We start from the raw sequence: 27,923 nt of genomic DNA on the forward strand, positions 1-27,923 counted from the left end.
AGCCCAGTGCGGGGCGAGGGAGGGAGGGGAAGCAGCTCTCTTTGAAGAGGAAGTATGAGAGGACTGCCAGCCCTGCCGGGCCAGGAACCTGCCCAGCCAAGTTAGAGTGAGAAGGAAGGTGAGAGCCAGATCCTTGGAAAACCTAGTACTAGCTTCCTCTAGAACATTGCTATCTAGTATTTAGTGATTAAGTAGGTCTGGAGTAGGGCTCTAGAATCTGAATTTTTAATGTGTGCCTCTAGGTGATTCACGGCAGGTGATCCAAGAATCACATTTTATAAATTTGACTTGAGGAAAGATAGTATAGTGTCTAAGGGTGTGAGATCTGGACTTACTCTCCAGTTTTGTACCCTGAGTCTATTTCTAGATTTGTGACCTTGGACAAGTGTTATCTCTGTGTGCCTCAGTTTCCGCATCTTTATTATTATTTTTTTTTTTAATATATTTTATTGAGTTTTTACAGAGAGGAAGGGAGAGAGATAGAGAGTTAGAAACATCGATGAGAGAGAAACATCGACCAGCTGCCTCCTGCACACTCCCCACCGGGGATGCGCCCGCAACCAAGGTACATGCCCTTGACCGGAATCGAACCTGGGACCTTTCAGTCCGCAGGCCGACGCTCTATCCACTGAGCCAAACCGGTTTCGGCAGTTTCCGCATCTTTAAGATAAGGATGCTGACACTAGTAGCTGTAAAGATTCGATGACAAAATTTGTGTCAAGCACACAGCACAGCACATACATGGCTCATGTTAATTTCTCAACAAGTACTTGCCATTATTATTTGCTCCAATTCCTCATTCCCATCCCCACCCCTTTCTCCCACCAGAGGAAGAGATAATAGTATTGGGTTGATACAGCGACTTGTCACCACAGTATTGTTTGGGATGTGGGTGATCTTTGGACTGTGCTTTGAGAATTCCTACTCCAAAGCCATTCTCCTCCTGTCACTCTTCTGATACCCTGGCTGTGGACTGAGCTTCTTGGGTAAACCTATCCTGACTTTATCTTCCTGTCCTCCTTGATCCTTCTCTCATATGGCAAGCCACCTTCCTTCTCCACCCCTTCGAAAGTTATTTGGCTCAGCATGTGTCCTAAGGTAACACCAAACAGCAAGTCAGTTGAGGGGCCACAGAGACCTCCAGATTCCTGAAGATCACAGAATCTGTTGCTCTGGGACTTATGAGTAAGCCTCAGAGGCAGAAGGGAACAGAAGCTTCTGCTACCCAGGTTCTAGCCATGGAAACATGCTGGGAAACAGACACCCTGTGCAAAGGCATGGTTGAAGGCCATGGGGAGTGTGTGGGCAAAGGAAGCTCTGTTCTGTACAAATTCCTGCGGGCACTTCCAACTCTGCATGGCCTCTCCAAGTGACCATTAGCAGGAAGGGAATGGGGGAAGGCAGGATGGCATGAAATAATTCAACCAAGGACACAAAAGGAAAGCAGAGGAAGTCAACCTTCAAACACAGTAGTTGTGCTCGTTTTTGAAGTTCAGAGACCAAGTCTCACCTGGGATGCAGAGAAAAGCAGGGTCAGCTATCTGAAGTGTCTCCTCCCAGTCACTCAGCCCTCCTGAGACCACGGTTTCCTGCCTCCCACTCTCCTAAGAGTGCAGCTGAAATAGAGAACTCCTGGAATGTGCTAGAGCAGTGGTTCCCAACCTTCCTAATGCCGCGACCCTTTGTACAGCTCCTCATGTTGTGGTGACCCCCAATTTCATTGTTACAAATTGAACATAATTAAAGCATAGTGCTTAATCACAAAAACAATATGTAATTATATATGTGTTTTCCGATGGTCTTAGGTGACCCCTGTGAAAGGGTTGTTCGACCCCCAAAGGGGTCGCGACCCACAGGTTGAGAACCGCTGTGCTAGAGGAAGGGATGGAGACATTCTTCCTGAAGAAAAAAATGGCAAATCTGGGTTTGGCTCCAGCTTGGCCCACAATGTCCTTACCAACTGGGACTCCCTAGAACTCCCTGGCCCAAAGTAGAATTGTATCTGGCCTATTAAAATCCACCTTATTGGTCAAGGGCACCATATATTATGTCATACATGCAACCTTTTGACATCCTCCCCAACACACACACACACACACACACACACACACACACACATCGCCAGATAAAATAGAGTACACCAAGTTAAACTTGAATTTCAGATTAAATTTCTAGTTTATGTCCCAAATAGTGCATTGGCACATGCTTATGCTAAAACAATTACGCGTCGTTCATCCGATAACTCAAGTTTAACTGTATTTTTATTTGCTAAATCGAGCAACCTTACCCAACTCACCTTCAGCATCTGCCTCCTCCGGCTCACCACAGGACTTCACTGGAACCTGTGGCTTGTGTTGGTTTCAGCTGAGAATCTTCGTTACAGTCTAACCCGCTACACCGAAAGCTCTCGGAAGATAAGGCCCAGGCCTTGTCCACAACCTCTGGCGCTCCCTTCCAGGAAAGTGCTCTTCTTATAGATGCGCACAGGGCATCTGTGGACAGGGGATGGGCAAAGAAATCCATTCTCAACTCTACGTCCCAGCGGAGTCCAGCACGGCGATGTGCCATTGAAAGGCGCCTTTTTCTCATTGGGCTGCCAGAGGAGCATCTGTTTCTAATTGGTTCATCCAGGAGGAGTACCCCCTTTTCATTGGTTGTTTGGGAAGTGGGTGGGCCTATTTTAATTACTCCACCCACAGGAACGCCAGTTTCGAGGAAGGTTGTCCAATCAAAGAGGAGTCTTTTAAAAATTCCTCCACCAGAGTGGCACCTTTTTCTAAATAACAAAACCTTTCTATGTTTTAATAAACTTTCTGAGGCCCTAAGCCTAAGGATAAGAGCATTTCATTACGTTTGTTTGGCACTTTATAGATTCCAGATTACTTTTACATCTATCAACTCATCTAACCCACACAATTCCGGGAGGTGGGCATCACTGTGTCCTTTGCATTTTACAGACTGAGACTAGGAGACAGTAACCTGCTTGCAGTTACTAAGGCAGATAACGAAGACAGTTTACTTTGGCTCAGCATGAGTTTAGCTAAGGCTTCCACGTGAATCATTTCATTCCACCTTTACTACCATTGTGTGGGATCCATAAAGCCAGGCACTTTCCACTCATTCTCTCTTTTAACCTCCCTGCAACTCCAGAAACTAAATATCATTTGCTCTCATTTTACTGGTGAGGAAACTGACGCTCCAAGTAGTTACATCCTTTGCGAAAACACAGTGCTTGCAAGCGACCATTTACCAAATGCGTACTTAATGCCGCACGGTGCTGGTGCTGCGTTACTTCGGGCGTTATTCTCTCTTTAACTGCTCCCTACAATGACATGGTTCTGCCTGGTATTACTATCCCTGGTGAGTGATGAGAAAAACCGGTTCAGAGAAGGCTTGCCCAAGACCACACAGCCAGCAGGTAGGTTGTGGCAGGATTCACACTGCTAGCCAAAAAGCAGATCTGGCCCTAACTGGTTTGGCTCAGTGGATGTAGCATCGGCCTGCGGACTGAAGGGTCCCAGGTTCGATTTCCGTCGAGGGCATGTACCTTGGTTGCGGGCATATTCCCAGTGGGAGGTGTGCAGGAGGCGGCTGATCGATGTTTCTCTCCCATCGATGTTTCTAACTCTCTATCCCTCTCCCTTCCTCTGTGTAAAAAATCAGTAAAATATATTTTTAAAAATGTAGACTCCTGGGCCTCACCTCAGAACTACTGAATCATAATACAAGCCCAGAAATATGCATGATAACCAGCTTTCCAGGTGACACTGATGTATAATAAAGTTTGAAAGGCAGAGTTCTGCAGTATTAAAAAAAAAAAAAAAAAAGCAGATCTGGAACTCAAATTAAATTCTTCTGATCCCAGCCCAAGGCTCCTTCCTTCACTCTCCGGGTCCTTGCTCCCTGCCAGCCTGGCTGACCCAATCAATGAGCCTCGTCTAGAAATCAGGTAGCTACGCCGGCCGGGAGAAGACCCTTTCACCCCGCCCTCCCCAGAGCGATCTGGCTCAACGCGAGGTGGCGGGCGAGAGAATGGGTCCGCGGGGCGACAGCGGGCACCGGGCGAGGCCGTACAGCCTGCGGAGGAAACTTCAGAACCGCCGCGTTCCAGCAGCGGAGTGGGGTGGGTGTGGCCGGCGTGCCGGGCTCCCGCCCCTCCTCCCTCCCTCCCTTCCTCCCTTGCCTTTTAGGTCTCGGGCCCGCAACCCGCTGAGCAGACACCGCCGGAGCTGGACTACCTCGGGCTCCGGGCGAAGCGTCCCCGACGAGCGGCCCAGCGCGCGGAGCCGGGGCGCTGGCCAGCCCCGGGCACCTTCCCCCTCGGTGCGGGGCGGCGCACACCCGCAGCATCAGCAGAGCCCCCAGCCCTGCTGACCGCGGCGGGCTCCCAGCGCCCCGCAGCCCCGCATTCCTCCCGCGCTCCGCGGCGGGGGCGGCGGCGAGATGGCTGCGCGGGTGGGCCTCCTGCTGTGCGCCCTGCCCTGGCTGCTGTGGGGCCGCCTGGACGCCCGGCTCCCGGAGCGCGCCGCCCGGGAGCTGCGCCGGGAGGCAGAGGTAAGGGGTGTGTGCGGGGCGGAGTGGGTCTGCGTGCGGGAGAGCCGCCGGAACTCCGCATTCAGGCCACCCAGCTGTCCCCTCTGCGCTGACAATCTGCTTTATCCCCTCCCTGTCCTCCGCACCCGTCACCCTTGCACACAAAGAACCTCGGGGCAGCATTCTCCCCGGTTGGGGCTGGGACCACAAAGGCACGCGGATCTGCACGGATGTTCCCGGACGGGGAAGGAGGGAGGGACCAGATGGGACAGACAGGCCAGGGCTCAGAGAGAGGCAGCCCCCGCCCCTCACCACCGAAGCCAGGGAGACATGGCAGTTCATTCATCCGATGCCCCAAGTGTCAAACACTGTGGAGGCCCCCAGAGTGGTGCGGTGGAGAGGATGCCGCTCCCTGGGCTGGGACACCAGTGACAGAACTGGCTTTCCTGGGCGCGTGCTGCCGCCAAGCAGCTTGTAAACTGGGTGCGAGTATTAGACTACTATCGAGAGTTGCTCTGAGGAGCTGTAAGCAGGGCTACTGGACTGAACTTAAGAAGAGGGGGCAGGAAGGTGGCGATGAACCTTAAGCATTTCCATTTTCAGTTTCCTCCTTTGGACTCAGCTGCTTGCTGTAGGTTGCATAAGCGAGAACTTTTTGTGAGGTGAGAGTGGGGGTGGACTGGGGACATCTATTTTCTAGATTAAGGTGATTGTAGTAATACACCAGTGTCTTTTCTTTCTTTCCCAAAGAAGCACTTCTGTGTTTGTTTGTTTGTTTTCAAAGGGAAAGGGGAGGCAGAGAGAGAGAGAAACATCGATGTGAAAGAGACACACATCTATTGGTTGCCTCCTGCACGTACCCTAACCGGGACCAGGGATGGAACCTGCAACCCAGGTATGCGCCCTGGACTGGAATCGAACCCGAGACCCTTCGGTCCGTGGGCCAACGCTCTAACCACTGAGCACCCCACCAGGACTCTATCTGTGTTCTTAGCTCTTCACAGAAATATGTCTGGGGTCTCCACTATTTTAAGTTATTTGCAAATAACTTCTAAATTACTGCACCCAGCACTCTGCCCTGAGACTTGCTCACCTAAGAGCATCATTCCTGCTCTAAAACAGCCACTTTAGAGCTTCTCAGTATCCTCACCCCCTTTCCTGGAAGAGGCAGGCTGAATCTGGGAAACGGGAGGAGGGCCCACAGCCAGCTTCTATCGCTGCTCGGGAATATCTGGGAATGACCCTGCTTCAACAAGAAGGTCCTTTCTCAAACTCCCTTCCCCTGCCCCCTTCCAAGCACTGGTCTCTTGTTCTGTGCTCACTGCTTATGGACATTTAAGAATCATTTTGTTCTCTGAATTTAGACTCTTACAACATCAAGTGCAAAGTCCTTGTGGCCCCAGGAGAAAGCTTCTGTCTACCAAGCCAAGTCCTGTTAAGAGTCCCACCCCAACTCCCCCCACGTCCAGGTCGCAGGCAATCCTTGGCAGGAGAATAGAGACAATAGCTCGGCCGCTCATGCCTGTGGTGGCCTCAGATGGAGGGAATTTCATCTTGGGGTGTGCTTGGGGAATGTAATATCTAACAGATTGAGTCTCTTCCAGTCTATTTAACACAATTGGGGTAAAGGGGATTTTTAACTCTGAAAACAAGAAATATTTTAAAAGCATAAAAACTCTGGAAATGTGTAATGGGTGCATAGTGTCTTCATATGCCTATGCATGTACATATGTATGTGCATACATGTAAATTGGGATGTGTATGTGTGTGTGTCAGTACGTCTATATGTGTTTCTGTGTATGGTCAATTGCGTGGTCTTTGGTGTCAGACAGACCTGTGTGCAAACCATAGGTGTAACCTCTATGAACCTCAGTTTCCTTCTCTGTGCAATGGGGTTAATAATGCCTATTTCACAAGATTATTGTGTGGTTTTATTGAGATCCCTAGTTCCTAGAAAGTAGTTTATAAAAGGAAGTTGCTCTCAATGTTGTTGTTGTTGTTAGTATCTTTATCATTATTTTAGAGAACAGAGCTTCAAATTAAAGCCCTGGCTTGGTGATTAGCTCTCCTAAAACAATGACAAATATATAAGGAAACTATTTCCAGCATTGGACAACAGACAGCACAGAGCTGTCATTCTCAGGTGGTGTTGCTTTTACTATGGCTACATGACACATTACCCCAAAACTTAGTAAAGTAAAACAACCATTTATTACGTCCATTGATACCATGGTTCAGAGTTTCACACAGAGCACAGCAGGGCAGCTTGTCTCTGCTGTACAGCACCTGGAGGTGGAATCGTCTGAAGGCTGTTGACTCACCTGCCGGGTAGTTGATGCTGGCTGTCAGCGGGGGGCGGCCACAGTTCTTCCCATTCGGGCCTATCCACGGTGTCTCTCCATGTGGGTGAGGTTGGGCTTCCTCAAAACATGGTGGCTGGGTCTCCAAAATAAGTGTTCTGGGAAGTAGAAAGGGAGAGAGAGAGAGAGAGAGAGAGAGAGAGAGAGAGAGAGAGAGAGAGAGAAGCAAAAGAAGCTGTGCCCTCCTTATGACCTAGACTGGGAAGTTAGGTATCATCACATCTGCTGGGTCAGTCACAAACCCCAGGTCAAGGGGAGAGAACATGGTCCCCACAATCGGTGGGACGAGTGCTGAAGTCACATTGTAAGAAGAGCATGGAAATGGGAAATGTCATGGTCACTTAGGGAAATACAACCATTGCAGAAGGGAATGCACAAAGTAAGCCCCACGGTCACTCCAGCTCTCTGCTCAAGTACAATTCCCTGACCGCAGTGTAGGCAGCTAGACCCCAGGAGAGCATAGCCGTCCTACTGAGCTCATGGACAGAGGTCAGATTTCAGAACATAGACGGAAAGAAATAATAAAAACAAACTGTGTGATCTTAACACATTGCGGACGGATCATGAGAATTCTCGCTTCATATTCCACAGTGTTTTACAAAGTATTGTACTTTAAAAAGATATTAGCTTGTAAGAACATGTAATAAATAACTTCAAAATGCAATGGGTATTTAATTTTAAAGCGTGCCTTTAACGGTTATGTAAAACGTTTTTTGTACTCGTTCAATAGACACTTCCCTGGCCACTGGGCAAAGCTAGCAATAAAACTACTGGCCCGCCATGTGTTAAGTCATTTCCTTCACCTCTCCAGGCTGCAGTTTCCTCCCCTGGAAAATAAGGGAGTGAATTTCATTTAAATGGCTTAAATGACTTTTAAGATTCTCTCTAGTGCTAACATTCTTTGGCTCTGGTGTGTGTATGTGTGTGTGTGCGCATGTGCGTGTGCATGGGTGTACATTTCATCTGCCTGGGTCTCCATGTCTGTGTTCCCATGTCTCTGTGTGCATCCCTGTACCCTGTGTGCATGTGTCTCCTGTGTGCACACAAAGTAATAAAATTGAGGGCTTTCTGGAATGGGCTTTGCCTGGGAGGAGACTCACTGCTTACAAAGCTGCATTATGAACAAGGTCATTGTCGCCCACTTAGCAGAACTCGGGCTGCTCAAACACTAGTGAGTAGGAAGGGCCTCCACTGCCCAGTTGCAAGGCTGAGGGTTAATGAATGACATCATCATCCTGGCCCTACTCTCATTCTCAGCTGGGCCCTACTCTGTTCTTGGATGACACAGACCATCCCAAGGGATCTATCTACCATGTTTTGCTCAGACCTTCCTTGGAACCACAAGGCAAGTATGTGCAGGACCTGCCTTGCACTCGGTGGTCTACGCAGATCCGCACAGCCACTCCCGGTGTGCCGTTCTTCAGGAGCTGGCGAGTTTGTTCCTCCAGGGAAACATTGGAGCTTCTGTGAAGTATCCACCCCCAGATGCAGCGTCTGCTTCTCATACCCCAGAGCCATTTATTTGACTTTGTGTGAGTCAGAAACTCAGAAGCCCGGGTGTGGAAGCCTTTCCCAAGGGCTCAGCTCGGTGACTCACAGGGACAGGGTGAATAGAAGTGCAGGAGACGCTCTGGAGGGTCCCAAAGGAGCAGGAGTTAGTGGGAAAGCAGTTGTCAAGCCAGCTGGAAAACCAAGAAATTTAGTAAAAACTGCATGGTGGCCCTAGCCGGTTTGGCTCAGTGGAGAGCATCGACCTGCGGACGGAAGGGTCCCAGGTTCGATTCCGGTCAAGGGCACGTACCTCAGTTGCAGGCTCCTCCCCACCCCAGGCCCTGGTCAGGGCACATGCATCCTGGAGTCCGATGTTTGTCTCTATGAAGGAACATGCTTCGGTCCTGTTCAGTACCTCTGGCTGGTCAGTGCCTGGTTTGGGGTGCGACGGAAGATGTGATCCCAGCCTCTATTGATAGCCAAGTCCACAGCCTGAGCAGCTTCTCCCCTCTGCTCTGCTGCTGACCTGCTTGCAGAGGAGACAGAGGGAGCCAGTGAGAGAGAGCCCAGTTTTGCCTTTTTCTTCTTTGAGGGCTGTCTCCCCAGTGGGGACGGCAGCTTGGCTCTTGCTCCTTCACTTTTAAAGCCTCTGAGTCACATGTTAAAATGTGAAATAAAACATCCTGGGTAGGTGTCAGAGGGTTCAGACTCACACACTGGTTCTGTCCCTCACTAAGACCTTTTGCCAAGGTACTGCACTCCTCTGAGACTGACTTTCTTCATCTTCAAAATGGGAATAACAGCCTTGGTCAGTGTGCTCAGTGGTTAGAGCATTGGCCTGTGCATCAAAGGGTGCAGGTTTTGGCCCCAGTCAGGATGTGTGTGGGAGGTGACCAATGGATGTGTCTCTCCCACATTGATGTCGCCCTCTCTCTCTCTCTCACCGCCTTCCACCTTTCTTCCACTCTCTAAAAGCAATGGAAATTTAAAAAATCCTTGGGTGAGGATTAAGTAAAATAAAATAAAATAAAATAAGAATAAGCCCGGTAGGTGTGGCTCAGTGGTGGAGCATCGACCCAGGAACCAGGAGGTCATGGTTCGATTCCCAGTCAAGGCACATGCGTTGGTTGTGGGCTCGATCCCCAGAAGAGGGCTTGCAGGAGGCAGCTAATTGATGGTTCTCTCTCATCATTGATGTTTATCTATCTCTCCCTCTCCCTTTTTCTCTGAAATCAATTAAATAAATAAGTATAAAATAAAATGGGAATAATAACCCTTGGCCTCTGTTCTTACAAGGTGATTGTGAAGCTCAAAGGTGTAATCCCCTTAAAAGCTCTGAAATAGTCAAGGACTCACAGTGCTCTTGATTACCAGAAAACAGTTTTATTTATAGGACGTGCAAGGCAGAACACCAACAATCGTCCCTCGAATCTTGACTTGGCTAATCATGCAAAAGATATATTAAATGATAAAACACAGTCACGTAGAGTCACTTTGAAAAGCCTAAAATCATAATGAAACATGAAATGAGCTGGAATAAATCAACATGGTAAAGCAACATGGTTTCTGTATGAACTTGCCATTTTGCAATTTTTAAATTTTTAAATGGTTTCATTTTTGCTGCTGCAATTCTTTGATATGGAGGGTGTCACAGCCACTATGTGGACTTGAGACTGGGAGCTGGCCCCTCCTAGACTTCCAGCAATAAAGCTCTGTGACTATAGAAGGAAAAATAATGTTTTGTTTTTAATATATATTTTTATTGATTTCAGAAAGGAAGGGAGAGGGAGAGAGAGAGAAACATCAATGATGAGAATCACTGATCGGCTGCCTCCTGCACGCCCCCTACTGGGCACATGCAACCCAGGCATGTGCCCTTGACCGAAATCAAACCCGGGACCCTTAAGTCCACAGGCTGATGGTCTATCCACTGAGCCAAACTGGCTAAGGTGGGGAAAATAATGTTTTTCATGGTTCAATTATCCCAAAGCATCTTCTTACTGGATTTTCATGATGCTCCTATGAGAAGCATAAGCGGTATTCTTACCCCCATTTTAGACTTTGGGGCACAGAGAGGTTAAGTAATCGTGTCATAGTTCACACAGAAGTAAAGCTACAATAATAGACAGACCTGGAGTATATTTTAGCTCTAATCCAACTCTTCCATTTTACAGAAGAGGAAACTAAGCCCAGAAAAGGCAGGCCCACCCACGGACACACAGCTAGCAGCAGCCCCAGGAATAAAACTCAAGACACTCAGCCCAACCAACGTGGCTCAGTGGTTGAGCCTCGACCTGTGAACCTGGAGGTCATGGTTCAATTCCCTGTCAGGCATGTGCCCGGGTTGTGGACTAGATCCCCAGAATGGGTCATGCAGGAGGCAGCTGATCAATGATTCTCTGTCATCATTGATGTTTCTATCTCTCCCTCTTCCTCTCTTAAATCAATACAAATATATATATTTTTAAAATGAGACTCAGCCCAGGACTCTTGTCCTGCCAGGCCAGTGACTCAGAGCTCCTGACTCAGCCCTGGATTCATTTTGCTAAACCTTATTGCAAGTCTTGCCCTGGCCAGAATCGCCCCTTCCCTCAGGCATCAAGTGGGCTGAGAGCCACACACCCTGTCATGACAAGTCAGGACGGATGCAGAACTAGAACCCTCAGAGCTCTGATTCCACTGAGCTCTCTGGGTTCCAGGGGGAACCATTTTTGTTTTACCCAAACATCCCAGCCACTCCCAGGGCTTTCCAGAGGTGACTCCCAGGAAAGTGGCCCCAGCCACCACCAAGAGGGTGAGGCAGGTTGGCACCAGCTTTTAAACCCAAGCAGGTGAATCACCCAGGGGCACAGCCCTATGGCTTTCTCTCCACTCAGCTCCAACCGTGGGCTCCTTGGACGGGATGGGTGGAGAACAGGGAAGAGAGAAAACCTGGTGTTTGAATTGCCAGGCAGAGAGGAGCGGGCCAGGTGCTACCTCCATGAAGCGGAGCAGGAGACCACGGGTGGAGCGCAGAGCGTCCCTGAGAGGACACAGGCCCCAAGAACACTGCAGCCTGGAAGGGAAATGACTTCTCCAAGGCGGTTAGTGTCGAGCCGAGATGAAAACGAGCGCTCTACCTCTCAGTCCTGCCCCCTTTCCCAGGGTCCCTGTGCCACAGTGTCCTCTGCCCCACACCCTGCTCAGATGCAGACAGGGACGTGTCTCTCACCTTCGCAGGGGGAAACAGAGGCACAGCAGATGGGTTAGGGACAGCTCCAGGAGCAGAGGTGCCTCAACCCTGCCTCCTCACCAGGGACATAGGTCTGCCCTCCTCGATAGAACTACAGAGCACTCAGCTCTAACAGCATTCAGGAGACGCTTTCTTGTAATTAAAAACATTTTAATTAGAGGTATATTAAACATGAAGTAAGTATAAGAGAGTTCTTTGTTGTTGTTGTTGTTGTTGTTAATCTTCACTCAGGGATATTTTCCTATTGATTTTTTTTTTTAAGAGAGAGTAGAAGGGAGCAGTAGAGACAGAGAAACATCGATGTGAGAGAGACACATCAATTGGTTGCCTCCTGCATGTGCCCCAACTGGGGCCAGGATTGAGGCCACATTGGAGGTACAGTACCCTTGACGGGAATCGAACCCGCAACCCTTCGGTCTACAGGCCCATGCTCTATCCACTGAGCCAAACCATCTAGGGCTATAAGGGAGTTTTTAAGTCCTGATAATCTCCATAATAATACTTCAGGGCTTTTATGGAAATATAAAATGTCAAATTCTTAAGATTTCTCTTTCTCATTCTTTCGGTGTCTTTTGGCTGGTGTGAACACAAGCTCACTGCTTCCCGGGAATTCAGCTATGGCTGGCAACCCACAGGGTCCCAGAGACAGTCAGGAGAAAGGACTTCTCAGGACTTCCCCTCCTGTGGACCCTTGGAAAATACCTCCACCCCCCTCCTGCCCTCCACCCCACCTTGCCTGCCAAAGTACCAGGCACAGGCCCAGCCAGGAAACAGGAGACGCCGCTAGTCAATTTCCCCTCCCTTCTCCCGCTCTGTCCAAGGTTTCATAGTTCCAGAACTGGAGCCAACTCCCTGATAAGGGCTGGGTGGGTTTGGGGGAAGAGGCACAGGGTGTGCCAGCCTGTTGGCCTGTGACCCAGTCGCTTCCAAATCACTCACTCAGCAAAACTGCTTCTGCGGAGACATTCATTCCCTGGCTTCCCTTAGAAAGCCGCTCTCTCCATCCTCACCAGGGGAACGGGAAGAGGCGAGGAAGAGAGCCAGGCACCTGGCTGGGGGAGGCGATTCTGGGATGGAGCACCTGAACTGAGAACGGAGGTGTAACTGCCTTCTTCAGGGCAGTTCCCATCTCACAGATGGGTTGCATTCTACTAGTAAAAGTCTGTTGTTAATTTTCCCTGTAAGTTAAATCAGCTAGATAAACTGTTTATTGAGCATGAACTATACTGGGCACGATGTTGGATGCCCACTGCTTTATGTAATCCTTCTCAGAATCCTGTGGGGGTTACTCTTGTTCTCACACTGTGGCTGAGGAAATGGAGGCCCAGAGAGGTGACGTAATTTGTCCCTGGCCATCCAGCAGGGTCAGGGTTGGGAATAGAGTCTGGATTCCAAGCCCAGGGGCTATTCCATGATGCCACACTATTTTGAGCAGTAAATAGTCTTCCAGATTAAGCCACAAGAACTCCTTTAATCCATTATGCATCCCAAAATAGTGTACGTGTGCAAAGGGAGAATAAAAAACAATAGGGCTGAAATCCTAATAAATTAGTGCAGAACAATAAAACAGACTTGGGTAGTATTCAGTTGTCTAGAATAAGGGTTCCTTGTGGAAAGTGGCTTTAATGAGAAGAGGACATGGAGGTTGCTAACGATGGGTGTCATGAAATCCACAAAGAGGAGGCTGGATATTTGCAAAGGCTTAGGGGCTTCGGGCCCTGGCTCAGTGTCTAGTTTCATTCCCATTATGTGCCTTTTTCTTGAGGCAGCTATGATTGGAGTTGATCTGAGTTAAGAAATGCAGCAAACGCCGAAACCGGTTTGGCTCAGTGGATAGAGCGTCGGACTGCGGACTGAAGGGTCCCAGGTTCAATTCCGGTCAGGGGCATGTGCCTGGGTTGCGGGCACATCCCCAGTGGGAGATGTGCAGGAGGCAGCTGATCGATGTTTCTAACTTTCTATCTCTCTCCCTTCCTCTCTGTGAAAAATCAATAAAAAATATATTAAAAAAAGAAAAGAAATGCAGCAAAGGCCCTGGCCGTCATCCCGTACACCAAGAGGTTGAGGTCAGGGCACATTACTGGGGTGCAGGTTTGATCCCTGTCAGGGCACATACAGAAGGCAACGATTGATGTTTCTCTCTCACATCTCCCTCTCTCTTTCCCTCTCTTTCTCAAAGTCAATAAATAGCCCGGCTGGTGTGGCTCAGTGGTTGAGCAATGACCTATGAACATGGAGGCCACGGTTCAATTCCCGGTCAGAGCACATGCCTGGTTCCTGGGTCAACTCTCAACTGCTGAGCCACACCAGCCAGGCATGTCTCATTCTTTAGGATTCTCACATCAAATATCAGCTCTTCAGAGGGGGCTTCCCTGACCTCCTCATGTCAAGTTTCTGAGTTGTTCTCAATCACATCACCCGGTTTCTTTTCTTTATAGCATCAAACTTTCTCCGTTATTTGTTATCTGTGCTTTTTATTGTCTGTCTCCGTCCGCAGTGTACATACAGGTTCCTTCAAGAGTGTCTTGTTGACTATTGCACCTGGCAAAGTACCTAGTACATTGTATGAATAATCAAACAAATGAATGAAAGGAAGTTGCAGGTTTCGAATTCAAAAAGTGCTTCTCTAGAGAGTTACGGTTTCATATAAACCATAGGGTTGAAGGTAAGGGCATTGTTCTTAAATATATCTGGCTTTGGGAGGAGGGTAATTGTTTAGGGAGTAGCCAGAATTAGGTGATTAATTCCCAACCCATGCTTGGCAGAGCCTGCAGGGGATCAGCTCAACTCCTGATCAATACGGAAGTGTTCCTAAAGAGATGACATGTGTCAGAAGAAGACTTGAGGCATATAGATAACGTATATTTACATAAAATTATAAGAGCTACTCTGCATGGAGCCCATGCTAGGTGATAGGTACTATGGTAAGTACTTTATATTTACTGTTGTGATTCATTCACACACACATGCACACAACCTGTAAAGTAGGTACTATTGTAAATCCATGTTATAATTGAGAAACCAGTGATTTAGGAAAGTAGCTTGCCAACTGGGATTCAAACCCAGGCAGGCCTGACTCCAGAGCCCATAACCCTGCTGTCCTCTGACAATGCCATGAGATACTCAGGGCAGGGACTGCATGGCCAGTGTTAGAAATAAAGAAGCTAAGGTTCAAAAATAATGAGTGACTTGCTCAAGACCATCTGCTAGTCCTTGGTGGCCTGGGGCGAAGTCCAGGTCCTGACTTCGATGCCAGGGCTCTTTCTGCTGTAGCTCATAGACCCTGTTGGGACAGGGTGAGACCAGGCGCGATGTATGTGCTATGGACACCTGGAGATCAAGGGAGGGGAAAGGATGCCACGCCGTGGGAAAAGCTGATGCTCCTCTCTCCCCCAGGCATTCCTGGAGAGGTATGGATACCTCAGTGAACAGGCCCCCGAAGCTCCCTCCTCCACGCGATTCAGCAATGCCATCAGGTAGGATGGAGGGCTATGAGGGTTTGGGAGTGCTGGGTATAAGCTTAGGGCATCTCCTCCCTCCTGGGGGAAGACTGCCCCCATGTGTGTTGAGGGGGCCATGCTCCATTGTTCCTCCCCCAAAACCCTCACCCTCACCTGCCCCAGCCTCCTGCTGTATGCAGGGAAGCTCGAGCTCTCACCACCCACCCTCCCTTTGTGGTCCTTTATCTCACTTCCTCCTGACAGGGAGTTCCAGTGGGTGTCCCAGCTGCCCATCAGTGGCGTGCTGGACCCTGCCACCCTCCACCAGATGACACTGCCCCGCTGTGGGGTTGCAGATACTGACAGCCAGGCAGCCCGGACTGAGAAGGTCAGTGCTCTGTTTGCTGGACGCCGGGCCAAAATGAGGCGTAAGAAACGCTTTGCAAAGCAAGGTGAGCACTGTGGCAATCTAGCGAGGATGGGATTCCCCACCATCCTGAAGCCCCATGGCCAGAAAAAGGGCTCCACCTCGGCCTGGGCCGTGTCATAACCTCTTCCCTAGGGTGGGGGAGGGGAGCACAGTGGACAAATAGGACCTCTGGTACTTGAGGACCATGTTTGTGAACAAAGACATTTACATCAGAATGATACCTATGCTGATGAATTTTCATCCTGCAAGTACTGTCCAGAGCGAACCCCATCGAGCCCACTTAATTTCTTGGTCAATTTACTATGCAGGGCAGTTAAACTGTTGCCAACACTTTTCTTTCTATTTTACTGGAGTTATTTTCATCAGAATCGGTTCTTTTTCATAAGAATTATCCAACAAAGATGGGATTCATCGATGGGTTTGATTTTGTCCATACTACATTTTCAGCAGCTTGATTGAAATATAATTCACATGCTGTACAATTCACCCATTGAAAGCATACAATCCAGTGGCTTTTAGCATATTTGCAGAATTGTGCAACCATCATCACAGTCTAATTGCAGAACATTTTCATCACCTCAAACAGAAACCCCATGCCCATGAGCAGGCACTCCCCACGCCCCCTCCCCCAGCCCCTAGCAACCATGAATCTACTTTCTGTCTCTATGGAGTTGCCTATTCTGAACATTTCATCATAACACATTCCTCCTGTTTTGATTTAGTTGTAGGTTTTTTTTCTTCCCTTCACTTCTTCCTCCTTCTTTGACCAAATCCAGTCTTCCAGGGTCAAAGGTTACTGATCTAAGATTTATAAAGATTTTATTCTTCTGTCAATTCTTCATCAGTAACAAGTTTTGCCGTGTGTGGTTTTAACATTGTGATTGTTTTTACTATGTCTAATTTTCTCTGATCAACTTCTGCAATTTTCAAGATTCCTAACAAAGTAGGGTTGTTTAGTCAGCTTTTTACCTGTAATGAATTTTACTGTGAGCCCTTGGGGCTATGGTCTCTTTGAATTTGCATTAACTACCTTTACCGACAATATGCACTAGGAACTAGGACAGAAGGCACATAGTTTGTTTTTATTTCTTAGCTAATCCAAAAGGAAATTGAGGGCATTTCCCCTCAGCTGTTGGAGGATGGCCATTTCCAGGTATTCGCCAATCCAGTTCAGCTGTGTCTACACTCCCAGCTGCCCCGGGTCCCCAGTGCTGACACTGTGTCCTGGGCAGCAGAGGAGAAGGACCAGGCATGAGTACAGGAGGCCCTGGTAGAGCAGGAAGAGTCGGGCTCTGGGTTCAGCTGTGTGACCTGAGTCACCTTGCTGTTTCCTCATCTGAGTCACGGGCCCTTTTAGGTTACAAAGGAGAGATGAGCCCTGGCAACCAAGGAGAAGGGCTTGCCCTGGCCAGTGTGGCTCAGTTGGTTGGCGCGTCATCCCATATATTGAAAGGGGACAGGTTGGATTCCCTGTCAGGGCACATGCCTGGGTTTCAGGCTGGATTCCCAGTAGGGGGTCTGCAGGAGGCAGCTGATCAAGGTTCCACTCTCACATTGATGTTTCTCTCTCTCCCATTCCCTTCTTCTCTCTTTAAAATCAGTTTTAAAGGGGGGGGGGGGGCGGAGGATTGTGAGAATACAGCGGAAAAGGGAGCAGCCCCAGACACAGGCTCGGCAGCAGCACTTCCAGGCTAGAGTCCTTGGAGATTTGGGACGATGCCTCCTGGACGTTCAGGGCATGACCTGAGCACCCAGGATGCTTCCTTCCAGCAGCACCTCATCTTCTCGTACCCCAAGGGAGAATCTGATGGAGTGTCTGTCTGTCACTGTCCAATGTGGAGCCTCCCTTTTAGACAGAGATTTGGGCGGAGGCAGCTCTCAGGCAGGTGGCTTCTCCCCGCCAGCCTAGCCCCGTTTCCTTGTCTGACCCCTGGTCCAGGCAGTGGCCAGGTTACACAGAGAATTTCCCTCTCGGTCACAACATGACTTCACTTCCCTTCCCTCCTGGGTGGGAAGATACTCCCTAGAAGGAAGTTGTAGGTTTGGCAGGCACTGAGCACTTCCTAAGCCTTAGGAAAGAAAATATAATAGTAACAGCTAACACCTATTGAGCACTGATGATGTGCCAAGCAGAGTTGTGAACAGATTAACTCATTTTCTCCCGTAACAACCTTATGAGATCGGTACCATTATTATCCTCACCTACAGGTGGGCAAGCTGATGGACAAAGAGCTTAGGCAACTTTCCCAGGGCCAAATAGCCAGCGTGTAGCCAAGCCTTCTTGTCATTGGAGGATTAAGTGAGCTTCCAGATGTGGAAAACCCCAGAATATGGGTAGGCGCTTTCAAAATGAGTGGAAAAACCCGGAATATGGGTAGGTGCTTTAAACATTTTATGGATTCCGAAGCCAGTGACTTTTCATTATGTGGGCGAACGCTGTGCCGATGGAGCTGGGCTCCAGGGTCGGGTTGCCAGATAAAATGCAGGATTCCCAGTTGAATTTCAGTTTCAGATCAACAGCAAATAATTGTTTTGTTTTTACATCCTTATACTAAAATAATGACCTGTTGACCTGAAGTTCAGGTTTAACCGGGCATTCCGTATTCTCATTTGCTAAATCTGGCAACCTTATTCCAAACGCCTGCTCGCCTGCTCCCCGCGGCCCCTGCAGGGCTGATGTTCAGTGCCCTGCCCTCTCACAGAGCTGGTGGGGTGGGGAGCACAGGGGTGGGAATGGGGTGGAAAAGGAAGGAGGGAATGGGGAACTACTGAGCACCCAGCACGTGCCAGGCAGCTTCGGGCTGCTGTTTCATTTCTACTTCGCAAGTAAGGAAGCTGAGGCTTGGAGGGAGTCTGCCATTTGTTGTGTAAGGTTGTAAGCAAAGGTGCTGAGATTCCACCCTTGTTCTCTCCACAGCAGCAGTTTGCTGGTGGGAGTCAGGACTCTAGCTCGGGTCCTGCCCAAGCAAGGAATCTAGCCCTCCTCCCTCCCCAGCTCTTTTTCCTTTTCTCTTCCCTTCTGGTATTTTTTTTTAATCTATTTTTTTAAATCCTCACCGAGGATATGTTTTTATTGACTTTAGAGAGAGAGAGGAAGGGAGAGGGGGAGAGAGAAACTTTGATGTGAGAGAGAAACATTTATCAATTGCCTCCCGTACCCACCCCAACCAGGGATCAAACCCAAAACCTGGGTATGTGCCCTTACTAGGAATCCAACCAAAGACCTTTTGGTGTACGGGATGATGCTCCAACCAACCGATCCACACCAGTCAGGGCCCCTTTTAGATTTTAGATGAATGGTGTGGGGTGCAATGCCAGGTGCTATGGTGGCCTGGGGGTTGCCATGGAAACAAGCCAGGCATTTGGGATGGGGCCTGCCTGCTCCAAAGACACAAATCTGGAAGAAGACAGGGGACAGGGCTCAGGCTGCTGGCCCTGCAGTTCCTTCCTTCCTGGCAGTCACACCGACAACCTACCACCCTGCCCGCCCGCAAGGAAAATTGGTCATTTTCTCCCAATTCCTGTGCCTAGTTGTCTCCCTATTCCCTGCCCACCCCTCAGCTGCACAGAGGACTTTTATCCTTTCATCCTTCACGCTGTCACCTTCACTGACCACGTAGTGTGAGAGAATTGCCCCTCTCCCTGTTCCCTGTCTTTGGGGTGAGGGGCACCCTAGCTGCAAAGGCTGAAGGAGCTGCTTCACAGTTTTCTAGGAGCCTGAAGGTTGGGGTGGGGAGAGGGAGTCTGGGGTTGGTTACCCATCGCAGGGTGTGAAAGAGCCTAACGCCAGCTCCCCACCCCCACCCACCCACCCAGTGCCCAGTGCCCGCTTACAATGCACTAGAAGTGCTAGTGGCAGCGCTTCTGGATGCCAGGCCTTCCTCCCTTCGAGTCCTTCCCTCTCCCTCCCTGAGGGTTGGTCACTGCCTGGGAGGGGTTGGGTGGCTGCCAGGCCAAACAGGCCCAGGAGGCAGCATTGCCTTGAATGGAGCTTGGCTCAGGGGTGGGAGAAGGGACATTCCCCTCCCCCACTTCCACGGGGGATGGGGAGAGGGAAAGGGTGCCCAACTCCTCTGCTCTCTGTGACCCTCCTTCCATCCAGAGAACGCGAGCTCTCGCAGAGCCCCTGCTCTGACCAGGGGAGTGGCACGTGCAGGCACATTTATAAGCCTCGAACGTGTCTGCTTATCCGCGCAGAATGGAAAATGCACTGAATTAGGTGTCAGGGCCTGGGCTCCTACTCAGTGTGTGACCCTGGGGGCAGTTCCTCCCCTGGTCTCAGAGCCCCAAATAGAGGAGAGGTTGACTCAGGAAAACTCAGAGCTTGGGCCTCGAAGCACCCTGGTCCTGGTCCTGGTCCTGGTCCTGGCCCTGGGCGTGTGGCGAGCTGGCGCTGGACCCAGACTAGTTGACCTGGGGCTCGGCCAGAGACCCGAGTCTCAACCCTCAGGGAGGAACTCTGCGGTTCTGGGCAGAGGAACAGAAACGCTTAACTGAGTGGAGATGGAGAAATTGCTCTCGGTCAGTGACAAAACACACCCTTTGTTCTTATTTGTTTTCACCTCAGAGCCCTCGGGAGTCCCTGAGGAAGTGAGCGGGAGGGCCAGGGATCAGGGAGGGACCTCAAATAAATGGGTCTTGTGATGGCTACTCAGGGCAGGCCCCAGGCACTAGGAAGGGAGGCAGCAGGAGCGTGTGAGGGCTGGAGAGGGGGGAGGGGGCGGGGAGGGCAGGGAGGGCTGTGACCCGGTGGCTCTACCTCTCCTCCACCCGGCACAGTTGTCAGGGGCTGGGATTTGCCGCCAGCAGGAGGCGCAGAGTGGATTTCCAGGCTCGGCCCAGGCTGTGCGGAAGGAGACCCCAGACCAGAGGGTCCCCTGGGGTGGGGGTTTTCCTGGGCAGAGGCTGCATCTCCCCCATTCTATTTTGGAGGCTGATGCAGCTGGGCCAAGGTCCTAAGGGACCTCCTTAGGCCAACCCAGGAGACTGGGTCTCTCCAGGACAGGGTAGGCCCATCTGTCTGCGAGGAGAGTCTCCCCAGCCAAATGAGGGCCTTCCCAAGGAAAGGGCTATGCCTTTCCCGCCAGATCATGGGCTCCTTGGGGAAGGCCTATCTCCCTATCATACGTGGTGCCCAGGGGACCAGCCCCAGGCTCTGATGTGGCCTCTCTGGGTGGCAGGCAACAAGTGGTACAAGCAACACCTCTCCTACCGCCTGGTGAACTGGCCCCAGCACCTGCCCGAGCCTGCAGTTCGGGGGGCCGTGCGTGCCGCCTTCCAGCTGTGGAGCAACGTCTCGGCGCTGGAGTTCTGGGAGGCCCCAGCCACAGGCCCTGCTGACATCCGCCTCACCTTCTTCCAAGGGGACCACAATGACGGGCTGAGCAACGCCTTCGACGGCCCAGGTGCTGACAGCCTCTCTTCCACATGGCAGGAGGGGGACCCCGCTAGGAGAGGCCGCCTGTGGAGGGCAATGGAGCATTCGCTCTCCCTGTGGCCTTGCCCAAGCTGCATCGCCCTCCAAAGAGCCCTCAGCCTCCTCATCTATCACATGGGAACAGGACCTGCCCGATTTTGTGCCATGTGGCTGTTGGGGTGGTCAGATGAGGTTCTTCAGGGAAAGTGCCTTGTAAACTCTAAAGAGCATTATCCTTTCGGGGAGAACCTTCTGAAGTCCCGTCATCCATCCCCTGCCTCTAGACAAGCCCGTGCCTCGCCTGTCCTCCAGACCAGGGTCCTAAAAACATGCCGAGGCCACCACTGCCCTCCCCCAAGCCACTGTCACAGTCACTGCCTCAGAGCCAGAGGCATTCTACCTGCTACAGAAGCTCTTCATATGCCCACCACACATGCCCTCCTGTTTGCCCCCAACCTGAAGTCTTCCAGCTGTGGTTTACACTGCTGTCCCCCCATTCTGCCCAACACTGGCCTGCAGGGCCTGCGTACAGGCTATCTCTGCATCCTCCCAATCCCCCTGCGCCAAGGAGTCAGGAAACCTGGTCAAACCGCTTCAGGTGGAGACTTAAGCCCTGTGTGGCCTCAGAACTTGGGCCCCTACTCCCTTGCACTCTCCTCCTTTCCAACAATCCCACTCAGAGCAAAGCCGCTTCCAGGCCCCGCTGCCTGGACCAGGGTAGGGCTGGCAGAAATCTAGGCTTTTTGAGAATCCACCTGGAGGACACACACATGCTTGCATATAATTCATTTCATCCATGATATCCACATGAGATGCTTCTATCCGTCCCCAGGTGGAGTCTGGTAGCTAAGACAGCGCTAGACTGGGAGGCAGCTCTCTGATGTGGGACAGGTGCTTTATCCTGTTGAGTTTAGTCACAAACCTCCCCATCAGTCTCCCAAGATCATTGCAAGAGTTGAATGGAAAGGGGAACATTGCTCAGAACCGTTCAGAGCACATTCAAAATAGGGAGGCATGTGTCCTTCCTACACGGACGGGGCCATCTCTCCATGCCCCACGAGGCTCTCCCTAACATTAGCCTCCCGACCTGTGTCCGTCCCAGTTGGGCCGGGCTCCAAGACGGCAGCACTGGCAGGACCCTGCACAGGCTTCTAGGCCAACATTATCACAGTGCGGTTTGCTGCCCCTGCCCCTGCCCCTGCCCCTGCAGAAAGTGACTTGTGAGGGTGGGGCCCTGGGAACTGCATGGCTGATAAGCTAAATCTGGGGCACCCTACGCTTGAGCATCACTGGTCCAGCCCAATTCCTTCTGCTCGCTCCTGTTCTAGCAGGGAGGTAGAGACCCACAGAGGGGCCCTGGCAGAGGGAAGGCGAGGACACAAGAATACACTTTTTTTTTTTTCCAAAGAGAGGAAGGGAGAGGGAGACAGACAGAAACATCAATGATAAGAGAGAATCACTGATTGGCTGCCTCCTGCATGCCCCCTACTGGGAACCAAGCCCACAACCCATGCTTATGCCCTGACTGGGAATCGAACCATCATCTCCTGGTTCATGGGTCGGTGCTCAACCACTGAGCCACACAAGCCGGGCAAGAATACATATACTTTTTATTAAAGAAACTATGCATACACATCAACACACCCAGTGCCCAGATCAAAAAACATTACCAACACCCCACCCGGTCCCATCGTGCTCCATTCTGGGGTAACCACTGTACCTACTCCAAGACCTGTTAAAAAGGAATAACTATATAGCATTTATCATATGCTAGGCACTGGGTGTATGGAACACAGACACACACACACACACACACACACACACACACACACAACACACACACACCTCTTTTTAATCCTCAGAAAAACCCTGTGAGGAAGAACTTCATGGTCATCGCTCCTGATTTCAGGTCGGGAAGATCAGGCACAGAGGGGTTGAGAGACCTGCCCAGGGTCACTCCGCTAGTAAATGGTAAAACCAGGGTTGGAACCCAGGCAGTTGGACCCCAGGCAGTATGTGCACCGCTCTGCCCCCTAGCGTCCATACGCCACAGCTGTCCTGTGGTCACCGCTCCACACTTCAGCTTCTGCGGACTGAATTGGGAGGGAAATTCAGCAGCAGAAAACAGCCGCACACTCCAATGGCACGGGCGGTGGGCGGTGGGAACGCGGGGGCGTCGCGGGCGGGGGCGCCCCCTGACCCTCCGCGCCGCCTGCAGGGGGCGCCCTGGCGCACGCCTTCCTGCCTCGCCGAGGCGAAGCGCACTTCGACCAGGACGAGCGCTGGTCCCTGAGCCGCCGCCGCGGGCGCAACCTGTTCGTGGTGCTGGCGCACGAGATCGGCCACACGCTCGGCCTCACCCACTCGCCCGCGCCGCGCGCGCTCATGGCGCCCTACTACAAGCGGCTGGGCCGCGACGCGCTGCTCAGCTGGGACGACGTGCTGGCCGTGCAGAGCCTGTATGGTGAGCCCCCGGCCCCCGGCCCCCGGCCCCCGGCCCCCGGCCCCCGGCCCCCGGCCCCGCCCTTGCCTGCAGCGCGTGGGCTCCTCAATGGGATCTCCCATCCTAAGCGCAGGCATCTGGCCTCCCCCATCACGGGCCCTTCCAAATCCTTAGGCTCCTGAGATCTGAAAAACCTCTAACTATTACCCCCTCTCCCCCCTGCTTGCCCTTGATCAACCCCAACGAACTCCTGGGCAGTCCTGCCCCATCACCCAGACCCAATCCTCAGACTCACCTCTCCCCCCACCCCATACCCCAGAGCCCTCATCCTGGCTCCCAGCTGCGATTTCCCTCTAGCCCAGTGGTTCCCAACCTTTTTTTGGCCATGCCCCACTTAAGCATCTCTAAAACCCTGATGCCCCCACCCCGTGACATATAATTCTTATTATTCAAAAAGTGAACTCCTGTTCACGTGGAGGAAGCCTAAAAGGGCATTAACTTGGTCTAAACAAACTTCCAAAGAACATGGCATCCATGAAAGAGAAAAATAAAAGAATGAAAGGACGATTGCTGTACTGAGGAAGAAATCACTAAGAAATTTTTTTTTTTAAAAAAAGAAGTGATATGAAAAAAATAGCAATAAAGTTTCAAAACATATCATAGAGAACTGAAATGCATAAATATGTCACAATATATATTAATATACTGTATATAAGGGCCCTAGAACCATAAAAAAAATCATGGTTAATAACTCATTCTTGAATTGCCCCCCCTAAAAAATCAAATCACACCCCCAGGGGGCGTGTGCCCCACGTTGGGAACCACTGCTCTATCCCCCCCCCAACCTTCCCCCTCCATGACGCTGATGCCCACTTCCCCCCAAGCTTGGACTCAGAAAGATCTCCCCCATAATCAACTCGCCGGCGCTGCTGCCCAGGGACCTGCCTGGACCTCAGGCCCTCGATGCCTGGGCTGCCCCCCTCAGAGTGCGTGGTGCGGTGGGCAGGGCCAGGAGCCCTGGGTTCAAGTCTCTGTTCCATTCCTGACTAGCAGTTGCTCTTGAGCAAAGCATTTCCCCCTGAGAGCCTTCAGTTTTACCTTCGGAGAGAATGGGTAGTAATTGAGGTCCTGCTTACCTCACACGGCTGCTGTACTAGTGAGTATGCGCATGCTTTGTAGCCTAAGAAACCTACACAAACGTAATCATAACAGCTGCTATTTCATGAGGGTCCACCGTGGACCAGGCACTTAACACACAAAACACATGTGAGGTAAGTATCTTTTTGTCCACAGAGGAGGAGAACCGGGTAAGAGAGGTTAGGTAACTTGCCCTAGGTCACACAGCTAGGGAGTTGCAGACCAGGACTCAGGAGCTGGTGCCAAATTCTAAGTTGATTGGACTCTGCCTCCCTCTCGTAATAATCGTGATGTAATTATCTTCAGAGCCGTAATTAACACGGCTTGGGCCCCTGAACTCTGCCTGCACGCCATCTGCTTTGTCCAAGACTCAGAGAGAGTACACGCGGCACTCCTTAGTTCCAAACCCTTGTTTAGTCCCCGCTTCAGGTTTGACTGTGTGATAGGAGCGAGGGCTTCTGAGTTCAGTGCTATGGTTAACACCCACAACCAAAGACAATTCTTTACCCTACCCCTGCGCTCCTTCCCGGCCCCTCACATCAGATAATGATGAAAGGAACCCAGGGGGAGGTCTTGGGCCCGCAACACACTCCTAACCACTGTGTGCGCTTCCCCTCTTCCCTCCCCCATGCAGGGAAGCCCCAGGGCGGCTCTGTGACTACCCAGCTCCCAGGAAAGCTGTTCACTGACTTTGAGGCCTGGGACCCCCACAGATCCCAGGGAAGGCGCCCCGAAAACCAAGGTCCTAAATATTGCCACTCTTCCTTTGATGCCATCACTGTAGGTAAGCTGGTTCCACCCATGCATTGCTTCCTCTTCCCTCCTCCCCACATTTCAGGGGTCTCCAGAGCTGGAGTTCAAGGGGGAGTATAAATGATAAAATCCAGAAATTCCAGCCACAGGGATTCTGCAAGGTAGCAAGCCCACGCCAAGCAAAACACTACTTTCTCCTTCCGCCCCAACTGTGCCTGCTGCATCCTCTCTGGTCAGCTTGGGAGGCTGGGTTCTAGGAATGCACCTTCCCTGGAAGGAAGGCAGGAGACGGGTGGTCACTGCTCAACTCTCTCTCGTCTCTCTGGGCAGACAGGCAGCAGCGACTGTACATTTTTCAAGGGAGCCACTTCTGGGAGGTGGGAGCTGATGGCAATGTCTCAGAGCCCCACCCGCTGCAGGAAAGGTGGGCCGGGCTGCCCCCCAACATTGAGGCTGCCGCAGTGTCACTGGAGAATGGAGACTTCTACTTCTTCAAAGGTACCAACCCTGGGGCAGATGAGAACATTGAGACCTACAGAGGAAAGATGTCCTGCCCAAGGTCAAAAGAGGGGAGGCACCTCCATTCCAATCCCAACTGTGGCCTGGGACACTCTACCAGGAGATTCCTTTAGTGGTGGATTGGGGAGGGCGGTGTCCAGGTTGTTCTAGGGCAGTGATGGCGAACCTTTTGAGCTCGGCGTGTCAGCATTTTGAAAAACCCTAACTTAACTCTGGTGCCGTGTCACATAGAGAAATTTTTTGATATTTGCAACCATAGTAAAACAAAGACTTATATTTTTGATATTTATTTTATATATTTAAATGACATTTAACAAAGAAAAATCAACCAAAAAAAATGAGTTCACGTGTCACCTCTGACACGCATGTCACAGGTTCGCCATCACTGTTCTAGAGGGAGAGGGTGGGAGAATCCCAGAGAAGACTCTAGAGCAAGCATGTCAAACTCCGCAGCCGGCAAGTTTGACATGCTTGCTCTAGGGAAGAGAGGACCACTCCTGAGCTCTGTGATTCTGCCAAGTCCTGCCTTCCTTGGAATCCTGGCTGCAGGAGGTTGGGCGTGTCACTTAATTCTTGGAGCTTGAATTTTTGGAATGGGGAACACAATCCCTCAGGTTTGTTGGGGAAGAAGGATAAAAAGAACATACTGTCTGAGCATTGTGCAGTATGTTACGTCAGTAAACAGTGTTCATTCATTCATTCATTCATTCAACAAGTATTGAGTGCCTTCTATGGCCTGGACTCGGTTGGAGGCGTTGGAATACAGTCGTGAACAAAACTCCCTGCCCTCCTAGAACTGTTGGGAGTCATGGCAGTGAAGGGAGCCCCTGGCCTTCCCTGGAGCCCAGTCCTCACCCAGGGAGAGTGCCCCCTGCTACCCAGGGAGGGGCTAGACATGTTCCTTTAGCGCCACCTGCCCTCTGCTGACACCTGCTGGAAGCCCAGGCCACAACAGTCCCTCCCCTAGGGTTCATAACCAAATATTAGTATGATCCATTTTATCACAAGTACTAACCATCTTGGGCTCCAACGCAAGAAGGAACAGAGGTACAGGGGGACGGAGTTGGGGTGGAGGCCCAAAGGGTGAGAGCTGCCAGCTCACCCTGGCTCTCCCAATGCCCTGCAGGGAGCCGATGCTGGAGGTTTCGGGGCCCCAAGCCAGTGTGGGGCTCTCTACAGCTGTGCCGGGCAGGAGGCCTGCCTCGCCACCCGGACGCAGCCCTCTTCTTTCCTCCTCTGAGCCGCCTCGTCCTCTTCAAGGGTGCACGCTACTATGTGCTGGCCCCAGGGGGGCTGCAGGTGGAACCCTACTACCCCCGAGGCCTGCAGGACTGGGGTGGTGTCCCTGAAGAGGTCAGCGGTGCCCTGCCCCAGCCAGACGGTTCCGTCATATTCTTCAGGGATGACCGCTACTGGCACCTGGACCAGACCAAACTGCGGGTGACTGCCTCGGGCCGCTGGGCCGCAGAGCTGCCCTGGATGGGCTGCTGGCATGTGAACTTGGGGGGCGCCCTGTTCTGAAGGCACCCCCACCTCATAGTGAACATTGGGTGCTCTCGTGGCCAACGTGTGTCCCCTGCCCCAGGGGCAGAGCCTGTCTTGGAAGCCTCTGAGCCCCCCTGCAGAAGACCCAGCAGAGAAGCTGGTCTGCGTTTGTTCCCTGGAGAATGTGGCTCTCATTGTCTGGGCGCTGTTCCCCAGGACATGGAAGTGGGGCCGGGATCAACCCCAGGAGAAGCCAAAAAGGGTCCCAGACTCCACAGCCTTTTCCCCAAGGACTCTTCCTTCCCTCGGGCCTGGGGATTTTGTTTTTTCTGCTAAAGGTGCAGGTCCTGTCTATGAGGCAGCAGCACTGGGCAACCAGGGAGGATGCAAATCTCATCAGAGAGGTTGGGACCACTTTGCAAGACTGTTGCCTTCCCCTGAGGACCTTCCGGCTCAGTTCTTGGAGAATTGTGTCATATTTAACAGAGGCCCCGCCCCCAGAAAGCCTGGATGGGTTGGGTACGAGGGTCCCCCACCTCGAGGCCCTGAGTGGGGTCAGGACCCAGAGTAGGAGGGAGACAGATGCAGTGCAGCTCTTTGTGGGAGGCTGGAATAGAGGGGTCCCCAGCTGGTGGGCCTGTAGGCACAAACCAGCCTTCTCTGGAAAAGCTTCCAAGGAGAGCA

At 51.4% G+C, this 27,923-nt stretch overlaps 2 protein-coding genes across 3 annotated transcripts in view; one reads left to right on the plus strand and one right to left on the minus strand.

Annotated features, from left to right (window-relative positions):
- LOC308533085 (uncharacterized protein C17orf50) overlaps window positions 1-27,923 on the minus strand; it is a 32,643-nt gene that overhangs the window by 2,471 nt on the left and 2,249 nt on the right. The window contains exons 1-3 of one of the 2 annotated variants that reach the window (XR_013997032.1): window positions 8,260-8,575; window positions 6,855-6,991; window positions 2,297-2,492 (exon numbers count right to left, since the gene is read on the minus strand). Coding sequence is in view for 1 of the 2 variants with exons in the window: in XM_081110862.1 (XP_080966988.1) it covers window positions 8,810-8,910 (101 nt within the window). In the remaining variant the exon portion in view is untranslated. Of the gene's footprint in view, window positions 1-2,296; window positions 2,493-6,725; window positions 6,992-8,259; window positions 8,576-8,694; window positions 8,911-27,923 lie in introns of those variants that run through there. The other variant, XM_081110862.1, reaches the window with a different exon arrangement.
- On the plus strand, window positions 4,444-27,275 carry MMP28 (matrix metallopeptidase 28; the record flags this gene model as incomplete). The annotated part of the gene is made up of 8 exons (XM_081110860.1): window positions 4,444-4,554; window positions 15,013-15,092; window positions 15,321-15,508; window positions 20,667-20,891; window positions 23,121-23,366; window positions 25,117-25,266; window positions 25,566-25,733; window positions 26,881-27,275. The coding sequence occupies 8 exons, from the start codon at window positions 4,444-4,446 to the stop codon at window positions 27,273-27,275; spliced, it is 1,563 nt and encodes a 520-aa protein (XP_080966986.1).

The sequence above is a fragment of the Myotis nattereri genome, assembly GCF_964212035.1.
Source record: "Myotis nattereri genome assembly, chromosome: 16".
NCBI classification, from domain to species: domain Eukaryota; kingdom Metazoa; phylum Chordata; class Mammalia; order Chiroptera; family Vespertilionidae; genus Myotis; species Myotis nattereri.